The sequence below is a fragment of the Homalodisca vitripennis genome, chromosome 8, assembly GCF_021130785.1.
Source record: "Homalodisca vitripennis isolate AUS2020 chromosome 8, UT_GWSS_2.1, whole genome shotgun sequence".
Lineage (NCBI taxonomy): Eukaryota > Metazoa > Arthropoda > Insecta > Hemiptera > Cicadellidae > Homalodisca > Homalodisca vitripennis.
Genome location: NC_060214.1, coordinates 28,250,387 through 28,270,606, shown reverse-complemented (window position 1 = coordinate 28,270,606; position 20,220 = coordinate 28,250,387). Strand labels below are relative to the sequence as shown.

The following is a 20,220-nucleotide window of genomic DNA, read 5'->3' as shown; positions in this document are numbered from 1 at the left end:
ATGATCGAGGATTAATGCATTAATCCACAGTTCGAAATTTAATGTTATGCAAAGTTAAATTTTCAGTTAGCTGCACTGAATTTTATGAAAAAATAAATTGATTTAAGTAATTGATAAATTGATTTACTCTAGTGAAAAATACGAATGGAATAAAAAATAAGCCTTGCTTTTACATTTTATAGCTGTCAATGTTTTTAAGGCATAGCCTGAAGTAAGCTTGTATTGTTTAATGGTTTCAATTTTTTTAATGAAAACCGTGTAAAAATTATAACCCAAACTGTATTTTTATTGTTATAAGATATAATCACTTTTATACTATTTAGAAATTAAATTAAATTCATACAATTATACACAAAATTTTTTTTTATATATTTAATTTGACTTCATATTTATCCCCCCCCCACCGCATTTCGAACAGAGGCGTCCCGGTCGGCCGGTGAAAAAAATTATGGCAAGCCTAGCTATAGCCAATTTCAGCAAATTTCAGGGAGCGAAAACATTTTACAGAGACATGTATATCATGTTTTATAATATGTTGCAACATGTATGTACATAATATGTTATAATATGTAGCAACATTATAATATGTTGCTTTTGTCCTATTAATTTGAATATATTCCAATAGCACAAAAAGATTATGACATTTTATTCGTTGTGCACCATCTCACATTTTGTAAAGTATCTTTGGAGTTATAAAGAAAGTTCAATATTAATATAATTAATTCGATATAATTTTTATGTTTTGCAGATATGTTCGGATATAAAACGACTCATTAATTCGGATATAAAACGACTCATTAATTCGTAAGATAATAGAAATCAGAACCGTTCCGAACTGAGGTCGCTATCAGCCGCATGTACAGGGTTTGTCAGGAATGTTCGGGATTTATCGGTACTGCTCGGCTCTGCCCCCACTCTTTCTCTCCGCCTGGCATGATCGCCCCATTGAACACAAGCGTGAGGAGCTCGTCTACATTGATCGCCCCATTAATTAAACATACGCGTGAGGAGCTCGTCGGTTGATCGCCCCATTAAGGGGGCAACGTACCCAAAAAATTGATTTTTTCTAAAAAAATTTTTTATTTTATTTTTTAGTTTCTAAAATGTTTGGAAACAATAATCAATTATTGGTTTTTGCATTATCATTGCCAAAAGTGTGTTTTTTTTAATAAAATCTATTAGCGTGTAGAGCTGATTTTTTTCTCCTCCAGGCGGCCATTATAAATTACAAGCTTTATATCATATATCTATTCATAATATTATCATATAACTATTCATTACTAATGTATTTTATTACTGTATTCAGTATATTAGAATGTCATAGTTTCAGAACTTACTAAGATCCCAGCTTTTTTATGTGTGGTAATCACTCAGTAAATCAGCTGTTGTCAGTGATCAGCTGTTGTTCCAGTTACTGTACTCTAACCTCACTTTGTGAATGACATGTGTTTGTTGTGTTTTGTTGAACAATTTCGTGATTTAGACTATTAGTTTTGATTTAGTCATGAAGCAATCAACTAAAAATCAATATTCTAGAAACAAAATTAGTAAGAAAACTTGGAAGTATAAAAAATTACGTCAGCAAGTTAAATTGAAAAAGATGAAAAGGAAGAAAAAAAATTAAAAAAAAAAGAAGGTGTTACCTATGGGGCTGGACTCTTTTAAGTGTAAAATATGTTTACACTAAACACAAAAATAATGATTATGTAAATAGTCTTACTTTTCATATGCAATAAACATATGAAGTTTTTTGCCTTTTCCCGTAAGTTTGTTTTTTCCGTGTTTTCCAACACGTTTTACAACGTAACTTCTTTATTTATTGACCTAGAGACCTCATATTTTGTACATATGATCTTCAATATATAGTGCACAAAGTGTAGTATGGGATCAAGTATATTTTAAATTATACTCCTAATATAATTTTTTCCATTTATAGAAAATTATAATTTTTTGAAAAAATTAAAATAAAATGTCACTTACCTATTTTGATAACTACACAAAATTCCATACTACACTTTGTAAGGCTATTTATTAGCTTTAGAAAAATATCCAAACATTTGGAATAGGTGCAATACAAAAGCAGCTATGGTGTAAAACAAGAATTCTAATTTTCTTGAAAAACCCCCTCCCTTTTCAATGAAGAGGGGAGGGAGGGGGTTAATAATATATTTTCTTTAAACCCTGACCTAGGGAGACACTTTAATGAACAAAAGGATTAATTAGTGGCAGAAATTAAAAAACATATGTTTTGGGTACATTGCCCCCTTAAAACTCAAGCGTGAGGAGCTCGTCACCTGGCTGGACCGGTTTTTGTAGCTTGCATCGTCTGAGAGACTACGCGTTAGGCGTTACCATTCTAGGTACCATTCGCTCTGTTTTATGACCTACATTGAATAAATAGTACCACACAATCGAGAGAATCTTCATATTTTCGTTACTTATTAGCCTTTATTAAAATGAGCCAACAAAATACAGGAGCTGGTGAGTATAATTCTTTTATTACCAATTAGAAAGAAGATAATGTGTTAGGTAGGGATCCTTAAATATTGATTGTGAACCATCTGAGGTATTTAGGGAGTTCTACACTTTTCTAAGTTACGTCTGTTATATGGTACCTATACACTCTAAAAATACACACTTATATATGTAATAGCTTTTTTACTTAAAAGTTGTATTTATGGTTATTTAAGATGACAATGTCAGCTTATTTATGACATGTTAGATGACGATGTCAGCTTATGACATGTTAGATGACAATGTCAGCTTATGCCCTTGTTTCTTGTGGTGGATAAGTTATTCAAGGTTACAATTTCTCGTACTCTTCAGGTAGGGTGTTGATCACAAATTTCTGAGATCGAACCTATGACGTAGCTTTCAGATAGCATGAAGCTTGGGAATGGTGTGAAGGCACAAGATATGGCTGCATTATAATAAACGTCCACCACCACATTCGAATCATGATTACCGATTAAAACTTATTGAATACATTTTACCTATTATCCTATTTATCATTAATAATTTTCAGCTGTTTTTATTTCATTTATGTACTGAGTAGGTTAGTGACATCAGCAAGATCAATGGCTAGAAAACAAATGGTAGTACAAGATAGAGACAAATTGGATCTTAAAAATGTTACAATAGGGGTACCACAAGGTTCATTGTTAGGGCCTTTTCTGTTTGTAGTGGCTGTGAATGACTTTGCACACAATATACCATGTTTTTCAGTACTATATGCTGATGACACCACCCTAGTGAGTAGCAATGAAAAAAATAGACCAATTATTGATAAATCGTAAGAGGCTGCTAGATGATGCAAATGAATGGTTCAGATCTAATTCTCTAGTTGTAAACCGTGATAAAACAGTTATTTATTCAACGTTAAAAAAATTGTTTGTATAGGCTTAATAGCGTTTTAACTAGTTTGCATATATAGGATTTTTTAGACATAAAAAATTGTACATAATTATTAATAATGATTTTTTTCACATTACTTTTTTATATTGGAGGACAAACTGTTTTGTCAAAGAAATGTTTGTAACCCAAAATGCCAACTACGATTTCTTCCAAGGTACAGTTGCCAAATGCCTTATCTATTTCAGCCTTTTTTTAATTTTGTGAAAATATCCATTAAAAAAAAATTGTTGATAGGCTTATAATTGTTTTGATGTGTAGAAATAAACTATCACATAATGAAAAAAATGTTTGTATTAATTGTTATATATAATAAAAACACACATGGTTCTTGCCAAATAATGTTATTAACATTTTTCCAGTATATAACGCATAACAGCACTTGAAAATATATTTCCTCAAAACAACTAATACTACTGTAACAAGAAATTAAAACTGTTGTATATTTTTATATTTATACAACTAAAGAAAACACAATATTTTATGTGGACAAGGTCACACTTGAGAAGGTTTATATTTCTATTTAGAGAAATACATATCAACACATTTTTTATATTTACACTTTAATTGGATTAAAAATAAATATTCTTCCTTTAAAATTTATGCATTTACTTTTAAATTTCATTCCGTACTTAGGTATTATAAGGAGACTACTATATTTAGAAGATTTTTTGTTGGGGTTCTAAAAGAACTAAATTATTAGAAAAAACAGATTTTCTTTGACTTCTGAAAAATAATTACATACTACTGTGAAAATTACATTTCATTGTAATGATTGGTTCTTGTTTTCTGCCTCCTAGAAGGAAACCGTGTTCAGTGTAAAGGAGGCCACTCTGCCCCTATATACTATTTGTTGTTTTCAAAACGCAATAAAATCTATGTTATAGACAAAACATTCTAAAGATTTGTTTTTATAATATATGTACACATTTAAAGTCTTGTTTTACTTACTTTTGAAAATAATGTCACAATATTCTTCATTGCCCATTTAGTGAATTAGTCAATTTCAAGCACTTCAACCTTGGAGATAAAATCTCTGCTATCTAGTTTGTTGTGTCTACAAAATATCTAGGGAATGAATTGCGGTATATACTTCAAACTTTGCATGACTTTCTGTTTCCACATAAGATAAGATCGGGTTCAATGATTTGCATGTCTGTCCATAGGATATGGCTGTGCTTTTATTAAGCTTATTTATTGAGGACAATATCTGGAGAATAAATTGAGAATTAAAACTCTGACTGATTTTTGGAGACGTGTGATCGGACCCACTGAAATGTTGATCTGGTTCCCGATAGGTTTATATATATATATATATATATATATATATATATATATATATATTGTAGGTATATATATATATATATATATATAAACTGCAAAACGTTTGTGTATTATAACAAGTTAGGAGTACATCGTACCACATGTCATAACAGGTTCAACTGAAGTTGCTTCCAGAATTTATGGCTCATTTTATTCTTGGTATGTCCTGTGGACAGATTGAAAGAGAGATAATTATATAGAAAAGAAATTTTTACACCCCTCTGGTCTCTTGATTTTTTTCTCTAAAAGAGAAATTGTGTCAGCCTACTGAATGTTGGTTTTCAATTATACTCAGTGAAATCCTTGATTATGGATCATTCTGAGAAAATATATCAGCCCTAAGGGGCAGTTGTGAACAGCCAGTGCACCTGCTTTTACGTGGTTCAAGTACCTGCCACCAGAGTCGCAATCATCTGTTCACCGATCACTAGCGCGTGTTTCTAGTGTTAACCACTTGGTGGCACATACGTTGAGGGATTTCAAACAGAAATAACTTATTGCATTGAAAAGTGAATCTTCTCAGAATGATTCACAATCAAGGGGAAAGTTCGATTGTTGACTATCTCACCACCATTAGTGAATATAACTTGTTCTTGTCTGTGTAGAAATAGAATTTCATGTAAAATTTCAAGTCTTCAAATGAAATATTTCTCGGAATAATTCCATCATGACAAAATTTACTCAATGATTAAAAATATCACATATTAAAATCTCATATGATTGTACTCATTTTGTTTACACATTTATTTATTCTGCTGTGTTCTTTTTGCCATCACGGTTATTCATAAACATGTGTAAACATATTCGCTAACACAGCCAAATCCCATAGAGTGACATGTACCGCCATCAAACTCAGTGTTTGTCAAGTAGAAATGAAATTTTATGCAAAATTTGGAGACTATATATTACTTTGTTTTCGAGATATTATGTAGACAAACAGACAGAAATTACATTTTTCCAGTGATAGGCTTTGCTAATGCTAGCTAACTAATAATATTATAATGAGTATGTTTTGTATTTGAAGTTTAAAATTTTGTTTTGGGTTAAAGTCAAGGTAGTTATACTACAGCCAGCTCTAATGTCAATAATCAAACTTTTTAATAGTTGACCACAGTTTTGATTTACATCTGTTTAAAAATTCAATTTGTTACAGAAAAAGAAGAAGAATCCCAAGGATCTGGATTTCTTCCGTAAGTAACTTTAATTAGTTTTATAGATACAGGTTATATACAAGTTTGACAGTAGTAGAATGTTCAGTTGTTATTATTTAACTGGATAGATTATAGTACGGGAGCTAGCAACGTTTCTAAAACAAGAATTTCAGGTCAGCTGAAATTTTGATATGCTGTCTTTCTTGCTCTTTCGGTTGGAGTCCGGGCTATCTGGCTGGCGGTAGTGGTTGCGTTTATTAATGTGCATCTTACCTGCACAGGTAAAAATCCTGGAGCGCTTCGGCAAATGGACAACATGGCGTCAGTCTAAAGTCACATGTTTGTTTTGTGTAATTAAAAAAAAGCACTTCAAACTGTCTCTCTCCAATCACCTGTCTCATTTATTTCAGTAGGCAGTTCAATGTCACGGTACTTTAATTTATATTTTAAACGTATATTCAAAACTTCCTGGCACTTCTTCAGTTTATCAACCACGAAAAGAATGATTTTATCTTTATGTCCTTTACAGAAACACATTTCATTTTACCACTGGCGATTGTAGCGAAATTAATAAATAAACATCACAAATAACACAAACATGTGACTTTAGACTGACGCCATGTTGTCCATTTGCCGAAGCGCTCCAGGATTTTTACCTGTACAGGTAAGATGCGCATTAATAAACGCAACCACTACCGCCAGCCAGATAGCCTGGACTCCAACCGAAAGAGCAAGAAAGACAGCATATCGAAATTTCAGCTGACCTGAAATTCTCTCTCGAAAACGTTGCTAGCTCCTATACTATTAGTATTCTGACCCTGTGTCCAAACCATCTACCTCCTTCAGTTTGAAAGATCAAAACATGGCTATAATAGAAAACTCTAGAATCTATATATATATATAAATGCGAATGTGTTGTTTATATGTTCCGTTATAACTCTGGAACCAATGCACGAAACATCGTGAAATTTTGTACAGTGATTCTACACGTTCCTGGAAGTACCATAGGTATACTTTTAGAGAGGTGGCTGTTTCGCTGTTTGTATGTATGTCCTTTATAGAATCGTAAACTATTTGACTGATCATTATGAAAATTTGTATGTATATTTATTTTTTGACGGAGAAGGTTTATATGCTATGCCTATAGATGTATCTCGCCACCAGGCGGCACTGCAAAAGTTACAAGTTTTTAAAGCGCCTGTACACTATAAACTGCGATTACGAGACAGTTAAGTATATTAAATAGCGAAAAACTATTTGAAGGCGCTAAGCTTTGATGTATATTTGTCTTCAAAATACATTTCTGCTTGAACTTAAAGCTTTAGTGTTAGACCACTTTATAATAAAGTACATGTACGTAGACAATGGCTATAAACATACACTTTTGACAGATTTTCTTGATCGTGGCAACAATACAAACTCTACATCGTCATTGGAAATATAATTCATTTGAACCAGAAGTGCACATACACGGGCAAAGCTTACGAAAAGCGTGCGAAGCCGCGGGAAACAGCTAGTTAAATATAAAATACATAATTACAGTATTTAATTGACTGCATTAATAATTGTTATTGTACAGTCGAACCGTGAATATCAAGGGACTTCAGTGTTGCTTCGAGTTGGTATAGTTCTAGTTGTTAAAGTTGTAATTTAACGGAATTTTACTTACAGAGGTAAACAAGATATAGAGATAAAGAAAAGAAAATTCGAGTTTCAGAGATAAAAACTACCTTGTATTTCTTACAACCAAGAATAAATTTCAACCTAAAACTGTTGTGTATCAAAATGTTAAATTACTGAAGAATGTAAATAATGTCTCACGTAACGTGTTGACAATAACTCAGATGAAATCTCTTATTTTCTTTTGCTTGAGATTGTTGGCAACATGAAAGTCAATGATGTTTTCAAGTGATTGAACTCAGCAGCTATGTCTTTCTTTCGTGATTCTCCATTCATTAGCTAAAAGTATCTTTCACTTCTCGCCTATAGTCAAAGTTTTAACCTTTCCTTCAGCACTCATCGCGACTCAGTAAGTAAAAGCACAACTAAAGGTTAAGTACAGTATCGTAGCGTGTGACAACAAAGGACTGGCGAGCAGCAGACAGATAATTCACCGACAGATCCCAACATGCTTTTCTAAGCCTTACATTGTATTCCTGGGATTTTCGTGATAGTGAGTCCCGAGAAGACAATGTGAGTAATAAACATAGAATTTGATTGTGGAGGTCAATTTAAAGAGAGTTGGACTTTGAGTTATAGAGGTAAAATTACTCGGTAGATGCACAGTAATTTTTTTTTAAGGGGATTGGTAAAAATTCGAGTTATCAAAGAGTCTGACTCTTAATAACAAAATCAATTAACAATAATAAAGTACAAGGGTAATTCGGTAAGTAAGGTCCGATTCGCGTTAACCAGACAAACATTAAGCGAGCAGCGAAATGCGCATGCGCCCTGACTCTCAGCGTGCAAAACGATGCCATTTGCAGTGAAATTGTTGTAGTCTGCTGTTGTCTGTGCCTTTTTAAAATGTTTAAAACTATTGAACGTCCCGCCGACTGTGAAATACGATCTGTGATACGGTTTTTGACAGCAAGGAACGTTTCAGCGGCGGATATTCATCGACAGAGAAGTGAAGTGTACGATCCAAATGCAATGAGTGACAGCAAAGTGCGAAAGTGGGTGAGAGATTTTAAAGATGGACGGGAAAATGTCCATGATGAACCACGATCTGGTCGGCTGTCAGTGACCACTGAAGATTTGGTGAAAGCCGTCGATGAAAAAATTCGTGAAGATCGGCGATTCACTGTTTCTTCATTAGCAATAGAATTTCCAAACGTGAGTAGAACCACATCGTTTAAAATTGTGTCTGAAATTTTTGATTTTCACAAATTGTGCTCACGTTGGGTTCCCAGGCTGCTTACTGAGGAACACAAAAAAAGAAGAATGGGTATTGCTCTTGAATTTTTGATCCAATATCATCAGGAAGGTGATAACCTTTTAGACCACATTGTGACGGGTGACGAGATATGGGTTTCCCACATAACCCCAGAAACGAAACGCCAGTCGATGGAGTGGTGTCACTCGACATCACCGGTTAAAGTGAAAGCAAAACAAACATTGTCCACACGCAAGGTTATGGCGACAGTGTTTTGGGGTAGACGTGTGATATTGCTAGTCAAGTTCTTGGAGCAAGGAACAACAATAAATGCGGCCGGCCACTTATTACAACACTCTGACTAATCTTAGACGAGCAATACAGAACAAGCGACGTGGCCTATTGTCAGCTGGAGTTTTGTTGCTGCTTGGCAATGCCAGACCCCACTCTGCCAACCAAACCCAAAATCTCATCAAATCGTTTGGTTGGAAACAGCTAGAACACCCGCCATACAGCCCAGACTTGGGACCGAGCGAATTCCACTTGTTTCGCCACCTAAAAGAGTTCCTAGGCGGGAAGCACTTCGACACTGATGACGAGGTGAAATAAGCAGTACAAGACTGGTTATCGTCGCAGGCGGCCGACTTCTATGACACCGGCGTTAAAAAACTTGTAGATCGTTATGACAAGTGTTTAAACAAAAGTGGAAATTAAGTAGAAAAATAGTGATTGATGTTAAAAATGATAAAAATTCATCTATAAAGCCCATCGAGACAGGTGTGCCTCAAGGCTCCGTTCTAGTTCCCTTCTTTTGCTTAGTATATATAAATGATTTACCTCAAAATTTAAATGTTCGTTCGATTATTAAGCTGATGACACCACTTTGATGGCCCATCACAAAAATGTTAATAATTTTAAACTTATCACTAAATAAGCAGAAGAGCAGGCTCTTTGCTAGTTTTCTTCTAATAAAATATCTTCTAATCCTCAAAAAAAAAAAAAAAAAAACCTAACTCTAAGCCTTAAGCAAGAAATTAACATGGAATCTGTCAGGCTTCTGGGACTTCATAGTTATAGATTCTAAGTTACAATGGTCCATAAAATTTGAGTTTGAAATTTTTGAAACTGCTTTAATTACATCCGATGAAGATATTTCAGACCATGTGAATGACAGTTGATTTCCTTCCCTTTCTCTCGAAAATTCCTCTGGATTGTTGGGGCTTGGATTTGTTCCTTTGCATAACTGATTAATAGAATCGAAGAAAAATGCATTTGAATTCTTCTGGATCAAGACTGACCTCACTACTATGAGTTGGAGAAAATTCATTGCTTATTACCTTCCACGCTGCCTTGCAGGGGTTTGCAGCATTTTCCAATATACTCCTCGACTGCTAATCTTTTTGCTTGTTGTAATTCTTTTTGGTAAAGTCTTATTCGTTTTAAGTAGACATTATATACAGCCTCACAGTGCACAGACCCTTGCTTGGTTAGATTTTTGTAAATTGTATAAAGGTTAAACATTCTAGTTTTTGTTTCTGCTAAGGCAGGAGTATACCAATTAATTAGTTTGGAGTTTTTTGAGCAAGTCTTATTAGATATTTTGATTAGAGGAGAGGAAAAGTGCCATAGATTTACATACTTCTTAAAAAATTCATCAAATAGCGTTTTTACATTAATTTTGTTCTGCTGAAAATCATTTGTCATTTGCCAATTTTCTATTTCTAAACTAGATTTGAACAAATCAATATATTCCTTTTTTTGTAATCTAACATGTTTGACACCAGATTTATTTTGATTTCCTGAAGGATTCACTACAGAATACACATAGAACAAAAGTGGTACATGATCTGAAAAAGAGTGGTCTCCAAGAGTGATGTCATAGAAGTTCTTATTACAGTTAACAATAACATTGTCAATACCAGACTTAGAAAGAGAGATTTAATTCTCTGAGAGGGTTTATAAATCTTATGGAAACTACATTATTTCTACTTATGTTACCCATTTCTATATTGAAATCTCCAGCAATGATTAGTTTTTAATTTTTTTTGTAAATTTCTTATGGTACATTCAAAACTAGTCATAAAAGTATCAGCATCACCACTTAGAGACCTATAAATGCTTAGTACAACATTTGCTTCCAGTAATTTAATACAACAGAATTCAAAGTGTGTGTCCGAGTAAAATTGTGATACATCTACAACAGCAAATTTAATATAATTTAAAATGTAAATTCCTACACCTCCATTTTTTTAACTTTTCTGCATACTACATGAGCTGGTATAAAATTGTTAGGCACAAATACATCTATTTGATTCTCCTCCAACCAATGCTCTGATATGCACAGTAAATTTAATTTCGTTTTTCTACATAATTCTTCCTATTCTAGAATTTTGTTTCTTATACAGCAAACATTAATTTGCATTAGCCTAAAAGACTGTCCTCTACATTACTTTGTTGTTGTACAGGGGGAGAAATAGTAGTGGTTAGTGGAGGGGTATTTGAGGGAGTATTGGTTGTTGAAGTTATTACATGCGGAGTGTTAACTGATCGAGTAGTGGGTAGTGGAGTGGTGTTTAGAAAGTAGGTTGAACATGAGTCTATATTTATGAAATTTGACACTATATCACAGGATAGTAGCGGGATGTCGGACATAGAGAGTGTCTAGGTGACCAACTATTGATACTCTTGAGGATGGCTTTGACAAGTCACAGGATAGTAGCGGGATGTCGGACATAGAGAGTGTCTAGGTGACCAACTATTGATACTCTTGAGGATGGCTTTGACAAGTCACAGGATAGTAGTGGGATGTCGGACATAGAGAGTGTCTAGGTGACCAACTATTGATACTCTTGAGGATGGCTTTGACAAGTCACAGGATAGTAGCGGGATGTCGGACATAGAGAGTGTCTAGGTGACCAACTATTGATACTCTTGAGGATGGCTTTGACAAGTCACAGGATAGTAGTGGGATGTCGGACATAGAGAGTGTCTAGGTGACCAACTATTGATACTCTTGAGGATGGCTTTGACAAGTCACAGGATAGTAGCGGGATGTCGGACATAGAGAGTGTCTAGGTGACCAACTATTGATACTCTTGAGGATGGCTTTGACAAGTCACAGGATAGTAGCGGGATGTCGGACATAGAGAGTGTCTAGGTGACCAACTATTGATACTCTTGAGGATGGCTTTGACAAGTCACAGGATAGTAGCGGGATGTCGGACATAGAGAGTGTCTAGGTGACCAACTATTGACACTCTTGAGGACGGCTATGACAAGTCACAGGATAGTAGCGGGATGTCGGGCATAGAGAGTGTTTAGGTGACCAACTATTGATACTCTTGAGGATGGTTTTGACAAATCACAGGATAGTAGCGGGATGTCGGACATAGAGAGTGTCTAGGTGACCAACTATTGATACTCTTGAGGATGGCTTTGACAAGTCACAGAATATTAGCGGGATGTCGGACATAGAGAGTGTCTAGGTGACCAACTATTGACACTCTTGAGGACGGCTATGACAAGTCACAGGATAGTAGCGGGATGTCGGACATAGAGAGTGTCTAGGTGACCAACTATTGATACTCTTGAGGATGGCTTTGACAAGTCACAGGATAGTAGTGGGATGTCGGACATAGAGAGTGTCTAGGTGACCAACTATTGATACTCTTGAGGATGGCTTTGACAAGTCACAGGATAGTAGCGGGATGTCGGACATAGAGAGTGTCTAGGTGACCAACTATTGATACTCTTGAGGATGGCTTTGACAAGTCACAGGATAGTAGCGGGATGTCGGACATAGAGAGTGTCTAGGTGACCAACTATTGACACTCTTGAGGACGGCTATGACAAGTCACAGGATAGTAGCGGGATGTCGGACATAGAGAGTGTCTAGGTGACCAACTATTAACACTCTTGAGGACGGCTATGACAAGTCACAGGATAGTAGCGGGATGTCGGGCATAGAGAGTGTTTAGGTGACCAACTATTGATACTCTTGAGGATGGTTTTGACAAATCACAGGATAGTAGCGGGATGTCGGACATAGAGAGTGTCTAGGTGACCAACTATTGACACTCTTGAGGACGGCTATGACAAGTCACAGGATAGTAGCGGGATGTCGGACATAGAGAGTGTCTAGGTGACCAACTATTGATACTCTTGAGGATGGCTTTGACAAGTCACAGGATAGTAGTGGGATGTCGGACATAGAGAGTGTCTAGGTGACCAACTATTGATACTCTTGAGGATGGCTTTGACAAGTCACAGGATAGTAGCGGGATGTCGGACATAGAGAGTGTCTAGGTGACCAACTATTGATACTCTTGAGGATGGCTTTGACAAGTCACAGAATAGTAGCGGGATGTCGGACATAGAGAGTGTCTAGGTGACCAACTATTGACACTCTTGAGGACGGCTATGACAAGTCACAGGATAGTAGCGGGATGTCGGACATAGAGAGTGTCTAGGTGACCAACTATTGACACTCTTGAGGACGGCTATGACAAGTCACAGGATAGTAGCGGGATGTCGGACATAGAGAGTGTCTAGGTGACCAACTATTGACACTCTTGAGGACGGCTATGACAAGTCACAGGATAGTAGCGGGATGTCGGACATAGAGAGTGTCTAGGTGACCAACTATTGACACTTTTGAGGACGGCTATGACAAGTCACAGGATAGTACGGGATGTCGGACATAGAGAGTGTCTAGGTGACCAACTATTGATACTCTTGAGGATGGCTTTGACAAGTCACAGGATAGTAGCGGGATGTCGGACATAGAGAGTGTCTAGGTGACCAACTATTGATACTCTTGAGGATGGCTTTGACAAGTCACAGGATAGTAGCGGGATGTCGGACATAGAGAGTGTCTAGGTGACCAACTATTGATACTCTTGAGGATGGCTTTGACAAGTCACAGGATAGTAGCGGGATGTCGGACATAGAGAGTGTCTAGGTGACCAACTATTGATACTCTTGAGGATGGCTTTGACAAGTCACAGGATAGTAGTGGGATGTCGGACATAGAGAGTGTCTAGGTGACCAACTATTGATACTCTTGAGGATGGCTTTGACAAGTCACAGAATAGTTAGCGGGATGTCGGACATAGAGAGTGTCTAGGTGACCAACTATTGACACTCTTGAGGATGGCTTTGACAAGTCACAGAATATTAGCGGGATGTCGGACATAGAGAGTGTCTAGGTGACCAACTATTGACACTCTTTAGGACGGCTATGACAAGTCACAGGATAGTAGCGGGATGTCGGACATAGAGAGTGTCTAGGTGACCAAACTATTGACACTCTTGAGGACGGCTATGACAAGTCACAGGATAGTAGCGGGATGTCGGACATAGAGAGTGTCTAGGTGACCAACTATTGACACTCTTTAGGACGGCTATGACAAGTCACAGGATAGTAGCGGGATGTCGGACATAGAGAGTGTCTAGGCGACCAACTATTGACACTCTTGAGGACGGCTATGACAAGTCACAGGATAGTAGCGGGATGTCGGGCATAGAGAGTGTTTAGGTGACCAACTATTGATACTCTTGAGGATGGTTTTGACAAATCACAGGATAGTAGCGGGATGTCGGACATAGAGAGTGTCAAGGTGACCAACTATTGACACCCTTGAGGATGGCTTTAACAAGTCACAGGATAGTAGCGGGATGTCGGACATAGAGTGTCTAGGTGACCAACTATTGATACTCTTGAGGATGGCTTTGACAAGTCACAGGATAGTAGTGGGATGTCGGACATAGAGAGTGTCTAGGTGACCAACTATTGATACTCTTGAGGACGGCTATGACAAGTCACAGGATAGTAGCGGGATGTTGGACATAGAGAGTGTCTAGGTAACAAACTCTCACTGCAATATTTTCATGCAGTTAGTTGTATGTTTGAAAAATAAGTGAGAAAAATAAATGTTCTAATTGTATATTTGTCTTATACAGGGGCCTTTTGCTAGCTGCTGGGGGTGCTGCTGCTGTGGGTTTCTTGGCACACAAGTTGGTATCTGACTACAAAGAGGCACAATCAGCACATACTAGTAGGATTAGCCCTCTTTTCATCAGTGGGGTACAGAATCAAGAGAATGTATTCAAAGTACAATCTGGTGAGGGGAGCCGTACAAGGAAAGATATGGCATTTTACTCTGAAATACCTGAAGCAGTCAAGTGTATTAACTGCAGGGAGAAGCCTCGAAAGGTAATAATGAACCCGTGCGAATGTTTATGTTTGTGTGAGGATTGCGGAGAGAAATGCTACAAATCTGTCAGTCCTATATGTCCTGTTTGTGAAAGACCAGTCAAAAGAGGTTAAAATGCCTTTATATAAAATTTTTCTATGTGTTTGGTTGTCAATCTAACGGTTTTTCCTATTTTCATAGAAGATTTTTGCTGGTGTTAACTTGTATTAAATTAAACTTTTCATTCTTAATAGTTTTTGGCCTTGGATATTTTTGTAAAAAGATTAGAACCTATTTGAATTGGACTTTTTAGCTCTTTGTTAAACCCTTATATATATTATTATACTTGTATTATTACACTACTCAATATTTGTGTTTTTTTAATACAATGGCTTGTTGGATGTTGGTTTATAATATATAAGATTTTGACTTTTTATATTTTTGTTACTGTTATTTATCCCTGATTCACAATTACTTTTAGTTATTAGTTGAAGAATTTGATTATTACTTATTTTTGAGTGGGTAGGTTGTTATTTCAGGACTTTTATGAACTTGGAGATTTAGTGAGAATGTGATAAAAAAAAATAACTGTAGATGTATAAAGCATTAAAATCTATATTTAACCCATTCAAAAAGTCCTGTGTGAATCCATACTGCGTGCCATTTCAAGTTTCTACAACAGGCTTGGATAATCAAACTGATAAATGATAAATGATAAATGAATTTATTCCATCATAATAGTACATTGTACAAAACACAAGACTGACTTGGAATTAACTGACCACTTCTACAAGTAATGTGGTCAGTGGACAACAATACAAAACATGATTGTTATCTGAGTCCAGAAAGACAGTACAAGTTGTTATCAGCCTGGCTGCTCTCCGTGGCGTCTAAACACTTATCACTTGGATATGGTTTCAACAGAAACTTTTCACTGCACACAACTGCTATGCTTAATATTATTTACAAGAGCAAATGGTTAATAAAAAAATTATTATACTTATATATACTAAAGACTACAGAAGCTATATACATATGAATAGTGAAATAAAACATTACCTACATTATTGGAAATTTATATAAATATAGCCTATACCTAATTATGTAGTATACTATTCGTAAAATGAGTTACAGTTTTCATTTAAAAATAATAAAGTTCTAAGCTTGTTACAAAAATTTCTACTATTTACAGATAATTTGACTTCGAAAGGCAATTTGTTGAAAAAACTCGGACCCTTATAAAGAAATGATCTTTTAAAAATGTATTTATTAACTTTTGGTGCTCTGAACATACGACGATCTATGCTTCTGGTGGCATAATTAAGGTCCGTTGTTCCCAAGTTACCACTTTTAATGTAAAATAGTCTCAGAACCTTAAAAATAAATAAATGCTGTAGTGGCAATATCTTTAATTGACAAAAAATGGGAAAGGAACTATCCCGTATTCGTTTGTATGTTATAATTCTCATAAAATGATTCTGTATTACTCTTAGCCTCTCTATTAAATATTTAAAAGCCCCTCCCCAGCAAACGATTCCGTATTGAAGTCTAGAATTTACCAGATCAAAATAAAGAGTTTTTAATAAGCTTTCATCACAGAAGTTTCGCAAAAAATAAAATTTTCTAGTAGTCGATTTAAGTTTGTTTTGCAATAGAGTAATATGTTTTTCCCAAGTTAATTTCGAATCAAAAATTACTCCAAGGTATTTAAATTGAGTTTCCTTCTTTATACACTTACAATCACATAGATTATCTATGCACCCTGTACAGCTTAATTCGTGAAATTTGAAATCATGATTAAAGTTGAACTCATTAAAATCGAAATTTACGTATTTAGTTTTATCAACGTTAACAAACATTCTATTTACTTTACACCATCGTCTTAAAATTAAAAGATCCTCATTAATTTCGTCCCACAAAATTTTTGAATTTTTTTTAGAATAAAAGATTGCAATATCGTCAGCAAACGCGCTAGCCCTTCCGTTGAATTTGAGCTCTAATAAATCATTAATAAAAATTAGGAACAAAATGGCAGATATGACACTGCCTTGTGGCACACCTGATTTGACAGGTAGCGGAGCGCTGACTGACTGGCCAACTCGCACCCGCTGCTCCCGCCCGCTGAGGAAGCTACGGAACCAGCTCAAGGCTACACCCCGCACTCCCACCGACTCCAGCTTTAATAGTAAAATATTGTGATCCACTAAATCAAATGCCTTTTTAAAATCTATAAATAGGCCGGTAGATTTTTTACCCTCGTTCAAGCTAGAATAGATCATGTTTGTAACATAAATAAGGGCATCTTCAGTTGATCTACCTTCCCTAAAACCATACTGGTTCTCACTAAAAAAATGTATATTATTTAAATAACTAAGTAGTCTTATTTTCATTAATTTTTCAAAAATCTTAGAAAATACTGAAAGCAAACTAATTGGGCGAAGGTTGTCCAATTTTATAGACGCGCCCTTCTTATAAATTGGCACAACTACACTGGACTTTAATTTTTCTGGAAATTTACCAGTAACGAAACTTAAATTTATAATTGTGGCAAGAACATGAGAAATTAAATGGGCGATGTGTTTAATTAATGCTACAGTTTTAACTGTCCTGGGGCAGCAGTTTGAACATATGAGATATAAAAAACATAGGGTAGTAAGTTTTAGCAGTTTAATTGCTTAATGTAATTGTAATTACAAGTGCTACTGTAACTGAAAAATTTTAAACTGCCTCCCAAAAAGCCCATTCTGGGGAAATGCTTTTCTTTTGTTCCTAGAGGGGTGTCCCGAGTTCATTTTTCTATGTTTGTACATTGAAGGTTGAGCAGAATCCATCAATACTTTTAACTTAATTAATTTCAGTGAGCTGCCATTTTGTACCGGGTTGAGATAGAAAGCTTTAGTTTCCACTGTTCTTCTTTTATCAAGACCATTCAAATAAGATGTCACTTAATTTGTCTTTACATTTAAAGATGTTGAGCCTCCCCCCACCCAATCCCATGGCCAAAGTTGTAACAGTGACTATAAAGTTCACTTCTCTTTCCTAGAAAAGTGTCCCGAATTCCATCCCTCCATCTTCAGCCATCAAAAACTAAGCCGAGTGTATCCATACTTTTAACTCACACTGTATGCTCATGCATTCAGTTTAAATTTTGTAACAAAAATTACTTAAACATGTATTACTTTGTTTTAGTGTTATGATTAGGTTATAAAATAAATTTCAGGACTCAGTAGTTTGTTTCAGAGAATACTTAAAATTACAAACTTTTATCAATTTATCACTAAAGATAAATGAGATATTAGTTTCTTTATAGCTCTGCAATATTATTAAAAGAATTTATTTATTTTTGTACGATGGTGTTAGTTATTTAAAACCATAATGTCACATCCTTGATTATGAAACATTCTGAGAAAATAAGCAATCCAATGGTATACCTGAGATAGGCTGGTTGTTGTTGAGCAGGGGACGTGCTTTGTGTACATCGAATTATCTTAATTTGTAAGGAGGGAAAGACTCCTTATTGAAAAGATTGGGTTAATCCTTAGTTGGATTAATGTCCACTTCTATCTGTTTGTCTGTCCGCACGATATCTTGAAAATAAACTGACGTATAGGCTTGAAGCTTCATTTATATATAAGCAACACTAAGTTAGATAATGGTGCATGTCACTCCTTGGAACTTGGCTGTGTTGGCGAATATTCTTTCATTTGTCTTATGGATAATCAGAATCTTTAATGGTGTTAAAAAATCAGTATACAGTGTAATATACAGAGTAAATTCTTACTAAAATTAAACATAGTAAAAAGTATTATGTTAGCCTAGATTAGATTAAGTCTACTTACAAGTCATACTAGATTGCATAAAGTATCTTGTTCAAATTCCTTAACTGAATAGTATGCTTTATGTTTAAAAAAACTTTCTATAGTTGTTTTAAATTTCTTATAAAGCATATTTCTGTATGGTACTGGTAACTTATTAAAACATCTTATACCTATATGAATTAGGCTAGTTTTAGATTTCTCCAGCCTAACATAGTTAAAATCTAATTTTACTTTGTTTCTTGTAAAATGGTTATGTACATGAGATCTTAAAGTTACAGTAATTTGTTAAAATGGTCTTTGACATACAATAAAATATACAAGGTACAGTTAAAATATTTAAATTAATGAAGTAATTTTTACAGGAATCTCTATTACTAACACCAGCAATAACTCCTAAGTACCTTCCTTTGCCACACAAAAACATTTTTAGCTCCATTCGAGTTACCCATGGGGTTACGCCATACAATAAAGGAACAATGAAAAAAGCATAATAGTCATTAAAAAATTTAATTAGCAGTTGAGCAATATTTTAGCTTCCATGTCAAAAACCCAACTCTGGCAAGTCTAATATATAACTCAACCCAGGACAGCTTACTATCTAATATAATGCCTAACAATTTTACAGAGGACGATTCATGTGTACTCAGACTAAAAATAATTTCTTCTATTTCGTCATTATTAGCAATAAGTTTGTTTCAAACCAGAAGTGGATCTTTCAAGTGCAGTTGTTTAAAATCATTTATAACAGCCATAATTCTGTGAGCTAACAGGAGAGTTGTATCGTCTGAATATAGAATGCTTTATTTATAAAAACAGACAAATCATTTATGTGTGTGTGTGTGTGTGTGTGTGCGCGCGCACGCGCACAATAAAGATAAAGGGTTCCAAGACAGAATCTTGAGGAACCCCCAGTTTAACCTCCAAAGGATTAGATCTGTGATCCTTAAGTTTTACAAGTTGTTTTCTATTTGACAAATAAGATAGCAATATGTCAAGTTCAGTGCCCAAGATACCATAGAATCTTATTTTCTCAATCAAGATATCATGTGAAACCATGTCAAAAGCCTTGCTTAAGTCTAAAAGAACTCCAAAGATGATCTGTTTCCTATCTTCAAACCCATTTAGTACATAGTTAACAGCTTTTACTGTAAGTAGGTCTGGTCAAAAGGCAAACTGTGCAGGAGTTAATAAAAGCTATTTTATTGTAATCCTAATGTAAGTCAATTAGGCCAAACAAAAAGGAACAATTAGTTTAGTAAAAGTTGTTTACAAAATCTCTATTGGACTACCTGTCTAAGTTGTAAAAGGGCTTACCTGTTTTAAAGTTGACATATCCTCTTTCCTCTTGAATATGATGCCATCGTTTTCTCGGTGTAACATTATGTATTATTTAAGTTAGTTTAAAACAGAATTGATTAAATAAACAACCAATAACCGATATGTAAACA

General features: G+C 35.2%; 1 protein-coding gene across 1 annotated transcript; it reads left to right on the top strand.

The window, feature by feature from the left end:
• Positions 1-2,269: 2,269 nt before the first annotated feature.
• LOC124367443 (mitochondrial E3 ubiquitin protein ligase 1-like) lies at positions 2,270-15,392 on the top strand. The gene is made up of 3 exons (XM_046824261.1): positions 2,270-2,481; positions 5,888-5,924; positions 14,722-15,392. The coding sequence occupies exons 1-3, from the start codon at positions 2,457-2,459 to the stop codon at positions 15,086-15,088; spliced, it is 429 nt and encodes a 142-aa protein (XP_046680217.1). The 5' UTR covers positions 2,270-2,456; the 3' UTR covers positions 15,089-15,392.
• Positions 15,393-20,220: the final 4,828 nt, after the last annotated feature.

Coding starts and splice junctions, on each gene's coding strand:
- LOC124367443 (XM_046824261.1), top strand. CDS start 2,457: ATGAGCCAACAAAATACAGGAGCTG. Junction 2,482..5,887: donor CCAACAAAATACAGGAGCTG/GTGAGTATAATT, acceptor AATTTGTTACAG/AAAAAGAAGAAGAATCCCAA. Junction 5,925..14,721: donor CAAGGATCTGGATTTCTTCC/GTAAGTAACTTT, acceptor TGTCTTATACAG/GGGCCTTTTGCTAGCTGCTG.